The 18853-nt window shown below is 51.9% G+C and overlaps 2 protein-coding genes across 2 annotated transcripts; one reads left to right on the top strand and one right to left on the bottom strand.

Annotated features, from left to right (window-relative positions):
• The first annotated feature begins 4892 nt into the window (after nt 1-4892).
• Nucleotides 4893-10177, top strand: LOC103285546 (keratin, type II cuticular Hb3-like). The gene is made up of 5 exons (XM_054718452.1): nt 4893-5012; nt 5941-6066; nt 8145-8350; nt 9305-9336; nt 9918-10177. Exons 2-5 carry the CDS (start codon nt 5956-5958, stop codon nt 10025-10027), a joined length of 459 nt encoding a protein of 152 aa, XP_054574427.1. The 5' UTR covers nt 4893-5012; nt 5941-5955; the 3' UTR covers nt 10028-10177.
• Nucleotides 10178-13276: 3099 nt separating this feature from the next.
• On the bottom strand, nt 13277-18480 carry LOC103285547 (keratin, type II cuticular Hb1). The gene is made up of 9 exons (XM_054718451.1): nt 18112-18480; nt 17184-17392; nt 16366-16426; nt 15506-15601; nt 15163-15327; nt 14783-14908; nt 14300-14520; nt 14041-14072; nt 13277-13779 (listed from the first exon to the last, which is right to left on the bottom strand). Exons 1-9 carry the CDS (start codon nt 18478-18480, stop codon nt 13508-13510), a joined length of 1551 nt encoding a protein of 516 aa, XP_054574426.1. The 3' UTR covers nt 13277-13507.
• Nucleotides 18481-18853: the final 373 nt, after the last annotated feature.

Here is an 18853-nt window from a genome sequence, read left to right as displayed (position 1 = left end):
TTTTTAAATATGCGTTATTATTGTGCAAAGGGTAATTAAATCCTGGAACGTCAGAGGTCATCATGGCTGCAGTGCCTGCCTTTGGGCTGCCTGGCATTCCATTTCCAGGGAGTGCCCCATTGCCCCCTTTCCAAATCCTTGAGGGCCCCAACCCCTTTGGTTCAGCCTTGGCTTTGCGGGAGTTTCATCCCAACCTTAGTTCTGTCCTCTGTGGCAGCTGGAGTCATCAGCTCCAGCTGTGTGACTCATGACTTGGGGATTATGTATTCCTACTCCAAATTTCTCCAGGGAATGGTAGTATTGGTGACATCTTCCTTTGGTGTGCCCTCCTGAGAGGAAATGGACTTACCCTGAGCACGGAGGACTTAAATTAGTCCTATGGAGGTACTGATGTGATTCTTGCTTGGACCTCTTTTAGGTTTTGGTGGGTAGATGGGTAGGACTTTCTGTGCTATCACAATTGATGAGATTAGTAATCAGCCTTTGCCCACACAGATAATTAAGTGCATTAACACCCAGAGAGACCAGAGGGCTTCGGGTTGATTTGTGCCCACTCAAAACACAAGCTGAAGGGGAGGGAATTGAAGGTCTGACAGCTAGAACACAGTGGTCCCCCAAAGTGTCAGTACCAGTCTCTGACCTAGCCTCAGGGACACATGCGCCCTGATCTCCCCTTTATTATTCTTGAAACCCATGCACAAGAGATGGGCTATAGCATGAGAGTTCAGACACACCAAGAAGAGATTTCCCTATAGCGAGGGTTAGTAGTTACGCTTCCTTGGGGAAGAGGAGGGCTGCTCCATTCTTGGCCAGATCTTCTAGAAATCATGCTGGGCACTCAGGAGGTACCCGGCTCAGGGCATGAAGGAGGAGACTGAAGTCCCCAGGCAGGTCAGGCAGGCACAGAGGGCCCTGATACACAGCTTCAGGGTGTCTGGCTCTCATGGAGGAACACCATGCCAGGGGGACTTGGTGGGAGAGTGAGCCCCAGTTCACGGGCTTGGGGCCAGAGGTCAGGGCAGGGTCCTTGGAGAAGAACACCGTTTGATTGGACCTGAAGAACGGTGAAGAACTGAATGTGCTGAGATGAGTGAGAGAGGGGGAAAAGATGTAAGCAAAGACACAAAGTAACAGAGGCTATTGATGTGACAGGAATAGCTGGCGGTCCACTTTAGCTGAAAAATAGGATGTGAAGAGAGGGCAGGGGGAAAGGCGGCCGGCTGGGGCTAGATGGTGGATATGGTGGATGGATGGGGCGGGCTTAGAATGAATGTCAAACTGAGCACTGGAGGTGCTTGACCTGGAGAGGACCATGATTAGAGGTGAGCGAGCCAAAGGGATGGAAAATACTATATGGAGTGTATGTGTGTGAAAGTGTGTATGTGTGTGTTCGTTTTGGTAACCCAAGGCATCATTATGAAACATCTTAAATATCCATGTGCCCTTTTAAGAAATACATTTTTCCCCCTTCTCTGTGGTGTAGTGGTCAAGAGTGTTTCTGGAATCAAATACAACTAGGTTCAAGCCTGGGCTCTGCCACTTACAATCTGGGTGAAAAGTTATATAACCTCTCTGAGCCTCAGTTTCCTTTGTATCTAGAATGAAGACATAAAATTTGCTCAGGGATGGGGTGAGGATAAAGTGAGGTGTGCAGGTAAAGCGTTCGTAGAATGCCTGGTACACAGTAAGTGGTCAGTAAATTCTAACTGCTATTATTTTTGTTGTTGTTGTTATTTCTCCTCAATTGCGGGTACCTGCTCTGGTGACCATCCCCAGCCCCTCCCCCATGCTAGCCTGCTCCTCCAGGTCTGGGTGCTGTTTGGGACCAGCTCCCCACAAAGGTTCTGAGTTATCCTGATTGTCCCTTTGCAGGTGTGAACAGCTCCCAGGACAGTGTTGTTTCTGGGGACCTCTCTGCCGCTTGTGCCTGTGGCACCAGATACAGTGGGATGGGAGCCTGTAGCACAGCTGTAAGAAGGGCTAAGTTGGCAGGGCATGTCAAATTTATAGAAAATATTCCTTTATTAACTTTTGGTTGAGAATATGTTTGTATATTTTCAGAAAACAACTCCAAGACCACGTGGATCCCTGCAACAGAGAGGAATTGACAGGACTGCTCCAGCCATGAAGACAGAAGAGAAACAGTCCAGAGATGGAAGATGCTGATGACGCCTTGCCATACTAGCAGTCAGCAGCTGTGCGTCACTGCAGGTTGCCCAGGACCAAACCAGAGAGAGTCGGACCTGCATTACCACCAGTTGTCCACCATCCAGAACTGAAATATCATTGCTGACATGTACACATAAGAAACTGTTTGACATTGAAATTGGGACTTAAAAGAACTGTTGGCCCAGAATGAAACTCACTACAGACTGATTCATTTGCCTCCCAGCATAACCATTATTGCTTGTCTCATTTTTGGGTCTTATAAGTGTATTTCTTGTATCACATGATCTCACTCATCTAGGGGAAATAATGAACAACATAAACTGATGAACAAAAACAGACCCGGAGACAGGGAAGCATCGGTAAGACTGTCAAACCTCAGAGGGAAGGTAGGGGAGGGTGGGGGAAAGTGGGAGAGATCAACCAAAGGACTTGTATGCATGCATATAAGCCTAACCAGTGGTCATGGAAACAGGGGGTGGAGGCATTTGTGGGGAGGGGTTTGGGATGGGAATGGGGGGATGAGGACAAATATGTGATACCTTAATCAATAAAGAAATTTAAAAAAAAGAAACACTGAGCCTCCAGCCCTCTCACCTACCCTGAGGGTCCCAGCTGGCCCTTATGCCCAACCCACCCAGGTGCTTGCTACCCAGTGGCAGGTACAACTGGTTGATCTCACCCTGACCTATTTTCTCTGATGTCTACTTCTCATTTCTTTCTTTCTTCCTTTTTTAAAAAAAGCATCATGTTTTCCATTTTTAATCCTTACCCAAATATATTTTTTCCATTAATTTTTAGAGTGTATGGAAGGGAGGGGGAGAGACAGAGAGAGAAACATTGATGTGAGAGAGACACATTGAATGGTTGTCTCTCACATGCACCCCAACCAGGGCTGGGATCGCGTCTGCAACCAAGGTACGTGTCCTTGACTGGAATGGAACCCGGGACCCTTTGGCCCATGGGCTAATGCTCTATCCACTGAACCAAACTGTCTGGGGCCACTTCTTATTTCTGGTTGTGAGAGAACCCCACTCCTTGTCTCCTGGCTCCCCCAGGCCAAGAAAGGCTGCTGGGAGGAGTGATTTACACACGGAGTGGATTTCTTCTGTGGATTCTGGGCTGCCTGGACCCATGAAGAGGACAGCCCCTCAGTCCCTGTCCTTCCCTTGCACTCTTGTTCTTCCCTTCCTTTCCAAAATCGCCATTTCCTCCTTGCTGTCCGTGTTTAAAATAAAGTCACATATTCCTGTAATCCTTGTCAATCTCTTGTCCCTTATTTCAGGCCTGGAGGGTTGGGTGGGATCTCCAGGAGGGCTGGGTGGGATCTTCAAGGTGGCAGGGACTGCTAAGGTTATGCCAGCCATTTATGCATTGGTGTGCTTAGGGCTGGGGACATTGAGGAGGAGTGCTCTGATGGCTCAGGATCCTTGAGGTAATTCTCAAGTGCTAGGAAGTGTCTGGCACAGTGCTGGCTCATAGCAGGCACTGAGCAATGTTAAAAGAATTAATGAATTCATCTCTAAGGTTTCCAATTTCCCATAGGTCAAAATATACATCATTGCATACACCATTGAAATTGTTGCAAATTAAGATGTGTTGGAGAGAATATAAATTTTTTATATATTGCTGGTCAAAGAATAAATTACTATAATGACTTTGGCAAATAATTTTGTGTGTTGTAATACGTATGTAGATACTGATTCATGACATGAAATATATTTCTTACTTTGAGTTGTGGTTAAATAAAGTTTGGTTGTCGGGACCTTAAAGATCCTCTTTCTGAGTATACCAGTAGATAAGTACCAAGAAGTTCATAGCAACATTGTTTGTTATAACAAGCATATCCATAGAAGAATGGAGATTTATTCATACAATTGGAATACTATACAGCACTGAAAAAGAAATAAATGGATGAATTCCACAATTAGGATGTTGAGGAGGAAAAATGAGATGGGGCCTGATCAGCAGCTGCCGAAGCTGCTGTGAGGGCCACAGGGAGAGGCAGGGCCTGATCAGCAGCCCCTGCAGCTGCTGTTTTGGGGTCCCAGATCAGAGCTCATGCAGGAGGCAAACAATTGATGTGTCCCCCTCACATTGATGTTTCTCTTTGTCTTTCCCTCTCTCTTCCATGCTCTCTAAAAATCAATGGGAAAATATCCTCAGGGAGGATAAAAAAGAAAGAAATGTCATATCCTATGAAAGAGACATCTTGAAAATACCTAAAGAAAGTTGTCATTTTTTTTGTGATGAAGGGACTGGAGTCTATGTTGATGAAAACACCTTGGTGGCTGTGAGGGCTGAGGGCTGGCAGCTGTGGTGGCTGGCAGTGGCAATGGCAGCAGCAGTGGGGTGATGGGGGTGGCGCCTTCCCCTGATCATCCTGGTGGACTCCTGCAGAGGGAGACCAGACTGCAGCTTAGGCCCACTCTCCCTGGGGAGTGGGCCTAAGCCATCAGTAGAACATCCCCTGAGGGCTCTTGGACTGTGAGAGGGGGCAAGCTGGGCTGAGGGGACACCCCCAGTGTACAAATTTTCATGCACCGGGCCTCTAATATATATACATTGCATAAAAGCAGGCAAAACTAAATGATTACTTAGAGATTTATTCACACATTATCTTATATAATAAAACCCTAATATGCAAAATGACTGAATGGCGGAATGACTTGCAGAACAACCAGTTGCTATGACGCACACTGATCACCAAGGGGCAGACACTCAACACAGGAGCTGCCCCCTGGTGGTCAGTGTGCTCCCATGAGGAGCACTGCTCAGCCAAGAGCTGGGCTCACAGCTGGCAAGCACATTGGCGGTGGCAGGAGCCTCTCCTGCCTCCGCTGCAGGTGGGCAGTAAAGAGCGAGGGGTCCCGGACTGTGAGATCCTCGGACTGCGAGAGGGATGTCTGACTGCTGGCTTAGGCCTGATCCCTGGGGGGGTGGGGCCTAAGCTGGCAGGTGGACATACCTCAAGGGGTCTTGGACTGCGAGAGGGCTGGGCTGAGGGACCCCACCCCTTCAGTGCACAAATTTCATGCACTGGGCCTCTAGTAAAATAAAGAAAAGCAAGAGAACAGTTAACACAAAAACCCAGGAGAGTGATTACTTTAGAGATTGGATGGGATTAGGGATGAAGGATGCTATGATAAGGAAGGGTTTCAAAGGGAGATTTGTAGGTACTGGTGGGTACACAAGGATTTGGTTTATTAAATGTATGTTATATATACTCTTTGGCTTGTATGAGAAATTTATAAACAAAAAGAAATGCCAACAGAAGCTCGTACTCTCTAGTCCCCTGGTTTCTTCTTCAGTTTAGAGTCATCACCCCAGATTTCCTATCAGGTCATGGGAACTGGAATCCCCAGTCCCAGTGTCTCTCCCTCATGTCTGTCTTCCTCATTGCTAACAGATAGACCTGCCTAAATAGCCTATCTGGTAGCAATGTGGCTGGTCTGCTCAAGCATCTTCCTTCAAGGCCCATTCCAGCCCAAGGACCTCCACTTTCCCATCTGAGCTCACAGAACTGCCCCTTCTACTCCAGGTCAGAATTCTGCAATTGTAACAAGGTGAGGTCATAAAGCCCCCAGGTAGGAGAGGCCTTGTCTTTAGAGGTGAGGATTCTGGGAGTTCCTTGGGCTGTAGCTTGGCTTAGTGCTCACGGGAGGCTTGGAGGAGACTACAGCTTGGCTCATCATGGTAATTTCAGTCAACTGTCCTTATTTACTCTTCTCGTCCCCTGATCCTCCCTCTTACTCTGCTGCCCCCACCCCATAGTGTGAGAAGATAAAGATGACCATGCGGAGACACTCGCAGAGGCTGGGGTACAGCAAGGAAGAGCTGGACAGGCTTAACAAGGCCATCCAGCGGCTGACTGTGGATGTGGACAGAGCTGAGAGTCAGGTGAGGGGTGGGAGTGGGGGTGGCAGAGTGGTGATGGTAGGGATGTGTGTCAGGTATTTATGACAACTAGAACACATTCCCCTCCCCCCCATCCTTTGAAATAGATTGAATTTCTCTTTGTGAATGTCTGAGCAAATAGGAGTGTGGCTATATATGTATATCATACATACCTTTGCCTACGATTCTCTGTAGTTCATATGGGTAAGTGATTAACATGTAGGTAAATTTGTATGCATATGTATGCTTGTTTGTATCATTTTTTATGTGTATGTACATTTTTATGTCTATGTGTTTTGTTTGCCCTTAATAGCATTAAATTTGAGCTCATCTTTAGAAATGGGCAAGATTTTACCTAGAAATCCAGTCTTTTGGTTTCTGTTTAAAAATATATGGATCTGGTAATATTAACTATGTCCCACATGGCAGCATTTGGCTTGGGAATATGTTCCTTTGTGTGCCACAGCACCCACCATTCAGATTGCCTCCTTTGACATCGAGGAAGAGGGTTCTTTGCCACTTACCGTCACCTCGGCTAGCACTGTTATCATCCCTGTGGAGAGAGAAGGTGCCGAGGCTGTGTCTCTATCTAAAAGTAGAGGAATGAGCCCTAGCTGGTTTAGCTCAGTGGATAGAGTGTCGGCCTGCGACTAAACGGTTTCCTCAAGAACAGGTCCCTCTGTTGCAGGCTCAATCCCCAGCCCTGGCTGGGTCGCGTGCAGGAGGCAACCAATCAATGTGTCCCTCTCACACTAATGTGTCTCTCTCACACTAATGTGTCTCTCTCACATTGATGTTTCTTTCTCTGTCCTCCCTCCCTTCCATTTTCTCTAAAAATCAATGGAAAAGTCTCCTTTGGTGACGATTAACAAAAAAATAATTTTGGCCCTGCCGATGGCTCAGTTGTTGAGCATTGACCCATGAGCCAAGAGGTGGTGGTTTGATTCCCAGTCAGGGCATATGCCTGGGTTGCAGGCTTGATCCCCAGCAGGGGACGTGCAAGAGGCAGCTGATCAGTGATGATTTTCATCATTGATGTTTCTGTTTCTCTATCCCTCTCCCTTCCTCTCTCTCTTAAAAAACCCAAAACCAAAAACCAATAAAGAAATATTTTAAAAAATAGAGAAATGAAAGGCTGGAAACGTGAAAGAGGTGTTGGTGATTTCAGGACACTGAGAGCATGCATATTTCTCTGTGGAACTGGGTCCTGTTGTGCATAGTTAACGTTTGGCCTTGACCGTTTGATGCCTCAGCCAGGCCTCTGTAGGCATTTGTATTTGCGACTCAGGCTTAGGCCTGAGGAAGGACAGGTTCCATATGAATGCTTGCTTTCCCCTACTTCTCTCCCTGGCAACCTCCTCTTTTCTCCCAGCCCCCTTTGTCAAGCCCTCTCAAATCACGCTCCACACGGGAGGGAAGGGGTTCTGCTTTGGTCTTTTCTTGCTTTCTGCAGAGACAAGTGTCTCAGGCTCTGAGGGAGGTTCTCCCTTCTCCAGGAACTGATGACGCTGAGGGGGATGAGCTGTTCAGGCTCCAGGGGTGGCAGAATGAGAGGGTAGGCATGTTGGGGTTCAGTCCCCCATCAGCCACAGCTCTGGTCCTGTCTTCCCTCCCCCCAGTCGGTTTCCTAAGCAGCAAGCACCTTACCGAGGCAAGCAGTTATTATTGTTTCCCCAAGAAACAATAAGACTACACATTCTAGTCTTCAGTGAGGACAGAATAGCCATCTTGTTAGTTTCCCTGGTAAACAATAATCTCAGCATTATCTGCTAAGGAGCATTTGCTGCTTCTCCCACCTGAGCTCATTTTAGAAGTGTCACCATACTGATGTGAAGGGCTTTCTCTCAGCTGTCCCACATGGCTGGCCCCAAATCTCCATCCTCATAATAGGGCGCGCGCGCGCGCACACACACACACACACACACACACACACACACGTTTCAGATCAGGCATGCTCACTCCACACAACAATCTGTAATCCTCATTGGCTCCCCAGCCTCTGAGAAAGGTCTAGATCCTTGAGGGGACAGAGGTGGGGACCAAGGATGTCCTTCTGTCCGTGGTCTTCCTTTTCCCCCCAGCCCTGTGAACTAGAGGGAGCTCTGCAGGAGGAGGGTGCCTCAGGCAGAGTCAAGGGCAAGCTGGCCTGGTTGGAGGCTGCCCTGCAACGGGCCAGGCAGGATATGGTGCGGCAGCTGCGGGAGTACCAGGAGCTCATGGTCGTCAAGCTGGGCCTGGACTTTGAGATCGCCACCTATCACAAGCTGCTGGAGGGCGAGGAGAGAAGGTAAGGGCTGGGCAGCGCTTCAGATATAGCACACGGGGTATAGGGGGTCACCACCGGGGGCCTCAGCAGCTGGGGATGGGCTGGGGAAAGGTGACCCGAGTATCCAGGGACTTGTTTTCCTGAGGGCAGTTTGTTCCCACTATTCAACAGCCCTTTAGACGGAAGGCCCCGGCTAATGAGCACCATGGCACCTGCGTTGGAGCAACTCATATATCCATTCACCCCCAGGACCAGAGAGCAGGGGCTAGGTTGTCCGTCATGACAGCTGCAAGGCCCAGCCAGGGGAATAAAGTCCCAGTGAGGAGTGCCTTCTTCTCAATTCTGCCCATCTTCCTGGGACCTGGAGAAGGCAGGGTTTGTGGGAACCAGGAGGGACTGGCTTTTACTCTTAGACAGCAGCAGGGACTCAAAAACTGCCAGCCCCATCCAGCGGGGGACACCTGCCTGAGGGGAGGGAGAGGGAATCCACCATGCAGCCATGCTACATTTATTATTTCTTTTAAGCCCACAACACCATGGGCGGAATGCTTATATCAGATGAGGAAACTGAGTCTCAGAGAGGGCAAAAGGACCACCTCAAGGATGCACAAGTAGAAAGGGATTAAGTGAGGCTTGAACAATATTCTTCAGATAATTGAGCTGTCTTCTCTGTGGTCTCCTTTAAAACGCACCCCCCACCCATGGTCTCCCTTTTCAAGATGTTTAGGCCCCCCAAAGTATAGATCTTTTTGCCTTCTCCCTCTCCCGAGAAGTCATCAATAAACGTGAGTTATTTAAATTTATGGCAGGAAGGGTTGAATTTAAATGTTCAAAGGAGCCTTCTCTCAAAAGGGCTGTGGGGATCTGAGAGAACCACGGAGCGTGCAGGCTGAATGACTTCTGTAGAGAAGAGAATGGGGGACTCTTACGCCTGGGAGAGAGATCCACTTACCTGCGTCCTCCTTCTCCCTGCAGGCTTGGCCTGAGACGGGAAGCAGAGAGCCTCAGTAAGTAGATAGTAGGTATACCTTCGGTTGGAGGGGCCACATCTTATCTGCCCCGCTTTGTTGTGCATCCTCTTGGGAAGGGAGACAGGTCTCCCTTTGCCAGGGGCGGTTTCTTCTCTGGGGAGTGAGTCTTTGTGTTTGTGTGTACTGGGGGGAAGTGGGGGGAGGATCCTGGGGTCTGTTCTTTGGAGGGAGGTTCTGTTGGTTTTGCCTGGGGTGTGGAAGGAAGTTCTGTGACCTTATTCTTATGGGCAAGACATATTCTTGGGTGGGTGGGTGGCGTGGGGGGCGGGGGGGTGGAATCTGTGCCCGACTTCGGAGAGGAAGGATTCTTGAGTCTGTTTCTTGGGAGAAGGGGGTCTGTGTATCTGTTACTTTGGGGAGTTGGCCTGTCTGACGCCTGGTAGGGAGGAGGGTCTGTGCAGTGCTTCCTGGAGGAGTTGTTGGTTTGTCTGTCTCCTGGGGTGGAGGGCGGGAAGGGGGTTTCCTCCCTGCAACAGCCACTCTCTGCTCAGTCCTGGACAGCAATCTCACCTGCCTGCCCGGCTTGGCCTGGGGCCCTGACCACCTGTTACTTTCAGGAGCAGGCTCCGACGCCCTGGAGAGGAGCACTCCGGGCCGCAGCGGCCCGCTCTGCGGCTCCCCAGGCTGTGTTGGGGAATTCAGCTGCAGAGACTTCCCCGGATGTTGAACACTTCCTCTCCTGCTCCAAGAACCCTAGCCTTTGCCCCAAAGACTTGGTCTTCTGTCTCAGACGCCCCTCCCATGGATTCGGCCCTCGCCTCATTTCTCCCTTGTGTCCCTCACCCTGGAGCATAAAGTCTCAGTTTTGCCCTTTGAACTGCCCGTGCCCCTGGATTCCTCAGAACAAAGACAAAAGCTGGCCAGATTTGGGGTCGGGACACTACCCAGAAGCCACCACCCTACCTTGGGGTCCATAGTCAGCTCTTTCTGGCAGAGGAGCTGAGAACTGCATACATTCATCCACTCACTGTCTACAGACACGGAGTGGCCTCTGGGGGTCAGGCATAGTGCTTGGTGTGCAAGATGACACGCTAGTCCTGGCTCCTTGGAGATGACATTCTGGTGGGGAGGGGGGTCCTAAACAAGAAACAGACCAAAAAGAGAATGGAGTGGGCCAGGGATGAGGGCGCGCCTTCTGTGCCCAGGCAGGGGCACTTGAGGACAGGCCCAGGGAAGATGGCCCTTGCAGATTGGGGCTGGGGGATATGAGCACAACTGGGAGGCTCAGGCCCGAGTCCTACTTTCACAAGTGACCTGATGGTGGGCAGGGAACAACTTATTACGGTGGAGGAAAGCACGCCTTTGGAATCAGACTGAGGTTCCAGCTCTGCTTCTACTCCAGGTCTATGGTGTAGTTTGGTTTGAGTTTTCACGAGGTAACTAACTGGACTTTAGGGGACAGAAGACAGGCCAGTTTGGAGGGTTGGGTGGCCAGTGAAGGGCTGGATTTCTGAGCTCTTGTCTTGGCACACAGTCTGAGAGATGCCCCATCTATTGATCTCACATTCTTATCTATTGCACAAAGATTTACATCATCAGTGCGTCCGGGAAACAAAGGTTTCTGCTTTCTAAGTCCCTGAGTAGGGCTAAGGTGCGTCATTGGCCCGAGGCTCTGGCTTTACCTGGTAAGGTATACCAGTGTTAGGGTGTCTGCTGTGTTTTCCTGGGTCCCTGCCCAAAGGTACCTAAAAGGCTCCCTTCCTGGGTAAACAGAGGAATCTCATGCTAGAGGAATGGGATGGAAACATGGCTGGCAGGCTACCACCTCTTAAAGGGTAGGGCGACATGGCCCCACCGGACTCCTGCATCAGCCCCATTTGATCCATACTGACTAACACCAATGATATAAACATTCTTACCAACACTCCCGGTGCACATCAGCTCCTGAAAAGAGAGCTTGCCCTTCTGCAAGATTTTTAGGTTGGGCATTTTGCCCAGGAGTTGCAGGCAGGATTTCTGATGAGCCTGCATCACAGAGGACTGGCTGTTGCCTGCATTTTTCCTTTCTAAATGCCAAGCCTGACGTCAGTCCAAGAGATTCCAGGGGCTGTGGGGGAAGGTTGAAATCTCTTGCTGAGCCAGGGCCACGTGGGCCACCAGCAGTGTTTGCAGTTTGGGGACTGATTCTCTGAGTGGCTCCCCTGGCCATGGACCACATTCCAGGCTGGGGTGGGCGAGAACTACCTGGTGCATTTATGGAGAGTCATTCATCTTCCCATTTATAAGCTTTATGAGTTGGGATGACTTCTGAAGGGAGGAGGGTTGTCACCAGTGCAGTCATTGCTTTGGGGACCTCAAGGTGTCAGCCCTCTGTTGGCTGCTGATGCCTGTCTCACACTTAATTGCACTCAAATATGTTGGATGCAGCTTAGCTGTATTAGTGTCTCTCTTTGAGCCGCAGGTCTGGACTCCTGACAGGTGTTACAGCTCAGAGGGCTGGTTAGAACAATCGCACACTCTGGAACTCTCCCAGGGCTCTGCCCTGCTCAGAATTACCTGGGATTGATACTGTCCCTTAAAAGAGACTTTGGCTTCTGGTCTATCAATACATATCCATAATTATCTCTGTTGCCTTGAGAGCTAGGGGTGGGGGTTAACATCTCTGCTATAGTTTTCTGGGCCTGGGACTGGAAATTTAGATCCGCTCTGTTGTATAGATGTATGTTTAGGGTCTCGCCTCGGCCCATAGTGAAGTCAAGGAGCCATCTCCCAACTCCCGCCACCTCTTGCAAGATCCTCATCAGTGTCAGAGTGGGGGCGTGGAGGGGGGACATTTCCCTGAAGAAGGAGCTCAATGACTTTGGAAGGCATGAGTAATTCTCACTGTACTTGCAATCTCTGATCACAGATATAAGTGTAAAAAGTGTAAATAGGGGCTGGTCATGGCCCAGATCCCTGGAGGGGTGTCTACATTCTGCAAAAAAATAATACTAATGATAAACATACATCGTCATATATTTGTGCCAGGCACTAAGCGACACACACACACACACACACACACACACACACACGCGGAGTTCCTCAATCCTCCCATCAGCCCTGACTAGAGATGTGGAAACTGAGGCACAGGGAGGGTAAGTAAATTGTCCAAGGTCACTCAGTGAACAGAGCCCAGGCCGTCTGGCCCCAGAGTGTGTGTGCTCACCTCTCTGCCACATCATCTCCATGTTAGGTGCTGTTTGTGAGGTAATTTACCAGCGATGGCAGGTCTCCAAGCCTCAAAGGACTCCATTTTTAAAAAAAGTCGCCATATCAAAGGCTTTTTGAGAGTTTAAATTACATCCATGTACTTATCCTTTAAAAAATTCTAATAAATTACTCAGCCCCGAGTCGTCCCTACCACAACAACAATAGTGGTTTCCTTAAGCTTTGAGTGACTGGAGAATCTAATTTTCATTACCCATCAGCTTATAGGGGTGCACGGGGATGTTTGCTGTGGTTTGGTGAAATGAGCTCTAGAGATGCACACAGGTTCAAACTCCAGCTGTACCATTGACCTCAGCATGGGGCCCAATTACTGAGCGTCTCTGAGCCCTGGCTTCATCTGCAAGATGCATCATAAAAAGTGATGTGGATGAAATCAATACGGTTGTTGTGAATAAAACTGCAGTGTGCGTGGGCCCAGCTCAACCCTTGGCTAAATCTCAGACTGCTGTGAGCCCAGGGACAGAAGATGGTATTGGAGACCCCAGACTAGGCCTTTTCTGCTCCATGGGACTTTCGGGACCCTCCCAAACTCCAACCTTTGAGGATAACAGAGGTGAACACAAGACCCAGGGTTGGCTACATTGATTTATTGGAAACACAGATCAAGACAGAGAGGAGCAGAGGAGGAAGGGGAGAAGCTGGGGGACCCTGGCCACTGGTCCCATGGCAGCCCTGGGGAGGGTCCTGGTTCTGGTCCTTCCTGCCCTGGAGCCCCCTTCCTGTGGGCACCAAGGGGACTTCTTTCTGGGGTAGCCTTTCCCAGCGAGGAATGGGGTGGGGGCAGAGCGTAGGAAGAGGTGATCACAGATACACAGAAGAGTCTAGGAGCAGGATGGGCCTTTCAAAGTGCGGGAGAAGTAACCCACTGCTTGCTCCCCCCAGGGCTGGACCAGGCCCTGCTGGGCAGGAGAGGTGCTGGTCGGGGCTTGAGCTGGGGCACCTAGCACTTGCGGCAGCTGCTGACACAGGAGCCTACGCCGCAGGAACTGATGCCGCAGGAGCCCACTCCTCCAGTGCCCAGTCCACAAGATGTGATGGAATTGCAGGGGCCGCAGGGGCCGCAGGGCGCGCAGGGGGCGCAGGGCGCACACATTCCGGTGCTCACCGCCAGGTTACCACTGCAGGGGGCGTTGCAGGCACTGCCTGTCACGGGCCTAGAGCCCGACACACAGAGGTCCCCACAGACGACTCCACCCCGGGAGCTGCTGACACCTGGGGACCCCAAAGCCTGAGTCAAAATTCTGATGGCGAGTTATCCCATCGCAGCGATGCCCCTCCCCAAGTATCTCTACTTGACAACTTCAGGTCCAACAGGTCCCACAGCTGTGGTCTATCCTGCTGTCTGACCCCAAACCCTTCTGTTGGAATGCCAGCCCTTTTAGATTTAGGTCCCCGTGAAATCCCTCCTTCCAGACTCTGCCATCCTTTACAGCAAGAGAGTAAATCTACCCACACAGGGCCCATGCTACTTACAAACATTCACTGCCCCAACGCCTTCACACAGCCTGAGAGGAAAGAAGAAAAAGAGCAGGATTAGTGACTTGGCCAGAGGGGCAGACAGAGCTCCACAAATTTGGGGGTTGGGTCCACAAGTCAAGAGGGGAGGAGCAGAGGTCTGAGGAAAGAGCCCTCCCAAATTGACCACTACCCCAAAGTGATAAATGACAGGTTTATCCCAGACTCTTGGCCCTTTGTGGGGCTGAAATGGCAGCTTAGCCAGCTAGGGTCTCACCTCTGCTCCTCGCCCTCCAGCAGGCGCCTGTAGGTGGCGATCTCAATGTCCAGGCCCAGCTTGGAGTTCATCACCTCCTGGTACTCCTTGAGCAGGCAGGCCATGTCCTGCTTGGCCTTCTGCAGGGCGGCTTCCAGCTCGGCCAGCTTGCAGCGGGCATCGCTGACGGCTGTCTCGCCCTGCTCCTCCGACTGCTTCACTGCAGTCTCCAGCTTGGTGTTCTGGGGGCCACAAGAGGACAAGGCAGGTTATGGACCCAGGTCTCTCTGTCCATTTCCTGCATGTGTCCAGTCACTCACACCCAGCTGGGAACACTCCCAAAATAGGCCCCTCACCTTCATGACCTGGGTCTCCCTGGTAATCACACCCAGGACTCTAGTCATGCAAATGGGCTGGGGAATGAATGATGAAGTCCACATGGCCTGTGGAAGCCAGGCCAGGCCCTCAGCCTCTCTGGTGGTCTAGGGTGCACATGCCCCATACCTGGCACTTGGCATTCTCAACCTCGGCGGTCAGCCTCTGGATCATGCGGTTCAGCTCATTGATCTCCTCCTTGGTGCGGCGCAGGGTCTCCCCGTGGCGGATCACGGTGGCCTTCATCTCCTCGCACTGGGGGGAAGCAGAGATTCAGGATGGGACCTGCCACCCATTCAGGTCACCGCAGATGAGAGTGCAGGCTGTACAGTGCTCAGTCCGAGCAACCACCCATGGCAGCCCTGCCCTGCCCCCTCACCCTGAGAGCTGCCTGGCCTCTGTTACCATCCCTAGGATCAGAATCCCCAGACAAAAGCAGCCTTTTCTGATATACACCTCACATCCCTCCCACTGCCATGTCTAGGTGGCAGGTGTCCTGTGCCACTCACCTTGCTGCGGTACCAGGACTCGGCCTCGGCCCGGCTGCGGCTGGCGATGTCGTCATACTGAGCCTTGATCTCGGCAATGACGCAGTCCATGTTCAGGTCCCGGCTGTTGTCCATCTTGACGACGACTGAGGTGTCTGAGATGTGGGCGTGGAGGACACGGATCTCCTGTGGGTATGGGAGGAGGAAGGATCTTGTTAATGCCACAGCCTCACCCACCATGGCATCTACCTAATCTTCTCAGCCCTCCCTGATCTCCAGCCCCCACCCCCTCATGGATGGCAGACTGATGCCCAAATCCCTCGAGGCGGGCGGCCAGTTTCTTGCCTGGACCACGAGCCCTCACCTCCTCATACAGTCGCCGCAGGAAGTCAATCTCCTCGGTCAGGGCCTCTGCGTTGGCCTCCAGGTCCGACTTGCGGAGGTAGGCGCAGTCCACATCCTGGAAAGGTGGGCAGTCTTTGAGCTCAGAACCCTGGTGATTGTCACCCCAATGCCCTCTTCTCACCCATTCATGGAGGCCGGGTGGCGGGGAAGGATCCCCAGGGTTCCCATTCCCATCCCATCTCCATACTTTCTGAACTTCCTGGGATGGGCCTCACAACCTCCTCCCCTTCTGAGAACAAACCCCTTTCTGTCTTGGAGATTAGCCACCATCCTTTCCCCCTCCCACCTGAGGCAGCTTACCCTCCCATTTCTCCTCTTTTACTCACCCTGTTCCAGGACCCTGCCCAGACTCACTCCCCACTCAGACATCTTGGCCCCTCCCTGTCACCCAGCACTCCTTCCAGACTCCACCTGGCCACTCCTGGTTCTGTTCCATCTTTCCCCACATTCTGGGTCTCTGCCCTCCCTTTTATTCAGACATCCCACAGCTCTAGACAGGACATTGTCCCTCAACAGAGACTGAAGATCCCAGGCCTCTGTGGGACCCAAGCCCCAGACCACACCTCCGAAGCCGAGCAGGACATCCAGAGGTCAACCCGGCCATCCCCGTGCCCCAGGACACAGTGGATATTCCAAGGGTATTGACCTTTGTCAAAGCTCTGGATGTGCCTTCCATGACCCGATCTCTGGGAATTACCCATGTGATTTGACAAGGTCACTGCACCCCACACTGAGGTTGAGACCCTCGGGGTCTCCCCAGGAAGAGTCTGTCATTCTAGGATGCCTCATGTCTGTGCTCCCCAATACCACATGACTCACCTTCTTCAGAGCCACAAACTCATTCTCAGCTGTTGCTCTCAGAGAAACTTCCTCCTCATACCTGAGGCAGAAGAGGCAGAGAGGGAGGTCATGGAAGGGCAGGTCTCCCATGAACCCCTCCCACTTCACACCAGGGCAGGGGTCAATGTTAGGAACCTCCCACCACAGCCGGACCATCTGGCAGTTGTGTTAGGTCTTTTTGGTTGGATTTGGGATGTCTCCACCTTGAATTGAGGGGTCCCTGGGTCTTATCTTCTGGGACCTCATAGCTGCTCTGAGGTCACCTCAGGAGGCAAATATGGCCTCAGCACCAGCCCCATGCTGGCAGTGGCCAGCATCCCCTCTGAGGCTCAGCAGCCAGCCACCCCTCAGCTGAGGGTGCATCCTCGCCCAGGTGTGGGGTCTATGAGCCCAGAGGCCATCAGCACTCAGAGCCCTGAGCTGTGGGACACCCAGAGCCCAGGACCTGTAGCATTCATATCTCATCCATGTGCCATGTGCTATAGGTGGGAGGTCAGGAGGAGAAGGCCTGGAAGATGCCAGAAGCCTTCTCCCCACAGAGCACAGGCAGCAGCTGCTGGGTGGTCAGACTCCAAGAAAAGAAGACTAAAGCAGGGGAGAGATGTCCTGGGGGAATCACGGCCCTACTCTCAGGCAGGCATCCGGGCAACAATTGAACAGGTGAAAAGATGCTACTACATCCTGCCACCCTGCCTGCATGGCTGCTCACCCTGCTTGGAAATTCTTCTCATGTCTAATCCAATGGCCTTTAACCTAAGTCCTTCCCCGTGTTCCACGTCAAACCCAGCCACACTCACTTCTTCTTGTAGCCCTCCATCACCTCCTGCACGTGGTTGAGCTCGGAGGCCAGCCTCCCGCTGTCGGCCTCCACACACTCGGCCTCCCTCCTCAGCGTCTCGATGTAGCCCTCAAACAGCGGCTCCAGGTTGCTCTCGCAGCACTTGCGGTTCTGGTAGTACTGCCACTTGGTCTCCAGCAGCTTGTTCTGCTGCTCCAGGAAGCGCACCTGCCATTTGGGGGGGGGGGAGGAGGGGAGGAGCTGTGAGATGGCTCTTGATACCCCCAAACCAATTTGGAGCCTTGCTTTATGTAAACCCACAAAGCTAGAGCTCAGCAGAGCTTAGAGTTGAACATTGAGAGACAAGGCAACTTCTGTTTTCTTGACTATTACCCATATCTGGATTTTCCATTTTAGTGATGGGACCTAGGGTATGGGAAAGGTCAGCTCCTGCTCGGAGGTGAATAGTTTTCGATTCTGGTGAGTCTAGGTGGCATGTAGTCAGGAGCTGAGTGTTTTGCGCACCGTGGCTAGCCTGAGTTGTGAGCATGAGGAGGTTTCAGGAAAGGTGTGATCAAGGACACCGTTCAAAGGGAGGTCCCTGTGGCCCAGCTCCTATTTCTTATGCACATTTCTTGTGTCTTGTGTGCATGTAGGGCTTCCTTCCTCTGATACAGTTCCAAGCCTTGCCCTTGTCTCTCTGTGGTTTCCCTGCCTGTGTGGACAGAGGTTGTGTATATGTAATAACAGTGCTATCAAACCAGGAGTCTCTGCCTCCCCTATATGCATCTCTCCATCTCTCTGTGTCTGTCTGTGCCCTGGATGCGGTCCATCTCCTCCATCAGACTGGGAGCTCACCTGGGCCACATCCCTCCTGCCCCTGACTCCGCTTCAGTGCCCAGCCCAGCGACTGAAGGTCCAGGAAAGGGCTGGTCCAGGACACCCACCTTGTCGATGAAGGCAGCGAACCTGCTGTTGAGACACTTGATCTGCTCCTTCTCCTCATGCTTCACGCACTGCGCGTTGGGGTCAATCTCCAGGTTGAGGGGCGTGAGGAGGCTCTCATTGACGGACACGGTGGTGATGCAGGGCGGGCTGGGCCCGCACACGCCGCCTGAGCGGTACCCAAAGCTGCGTCCACAGGAGCCGGAGCGGAAGGCGCCGCAGACGCTCTGGCTGCCAAAGCCCCCTGTGAGGCCGCGGTAGCAGGAGACCCCGCGGTAGGGGGCGGCGCTGATGCAGCAGCGGCCGGGCCGGGGCCCGCAGGCGGAGGCGCAGCTGAAGGCCTGGCCGCAGAATCCTGATCCGCACGTCATGGTGCTTCTGGAGGTTGGGCTGTGGAGTAGAGGATGTGAGGTCTGGAGTCTTGGTGGAAACTCCAATGTGCTCCTCCAGGTGCCCCAGTCCTATTTATGGTCCGATGGGAAGGGGCTTGGCTATGCAGATGGAGTTGGGGCAATTTATGCTTTATGGGCTTGGGCGGTTAGCTGGGTTCACCCCTCTCTAGAATGTGCTTTAATGGTGGAGTGGCCCGCACCCTCTTCTGCATAAAGGATGCCAATCTCTGGGCCTGAGGGAGACTCAGCATGTTTCATCTTCAAAGTGCCTGGCCGGCAGGGCATGCACTCTCTGAGTGTACTGGGGAGAGAAGGGCAGGGCAGGGCAGGGGAGGGGACGATGGGAGGAACA

This window comes from Eptesicus fuscus, chromosome 7 (genome assembly GCF_027574615.1).
Source record: "Eptesicus fuscus isolate TK198812 chromosome 7, DD_ASM_mEF_20220401, whole genome shotgun sequence".
Lineage (NCBI taxonomy): Eukaryota > Metazoa > Chordata > Mammalia > Chiroptera > Vespertilionidae > Eptesicus > Eptesicus fuscus.
Note: the sequence above shows the minus strand (reverse complement) of the source record. Positions and strands in the feature narration are given on the sequence as shown.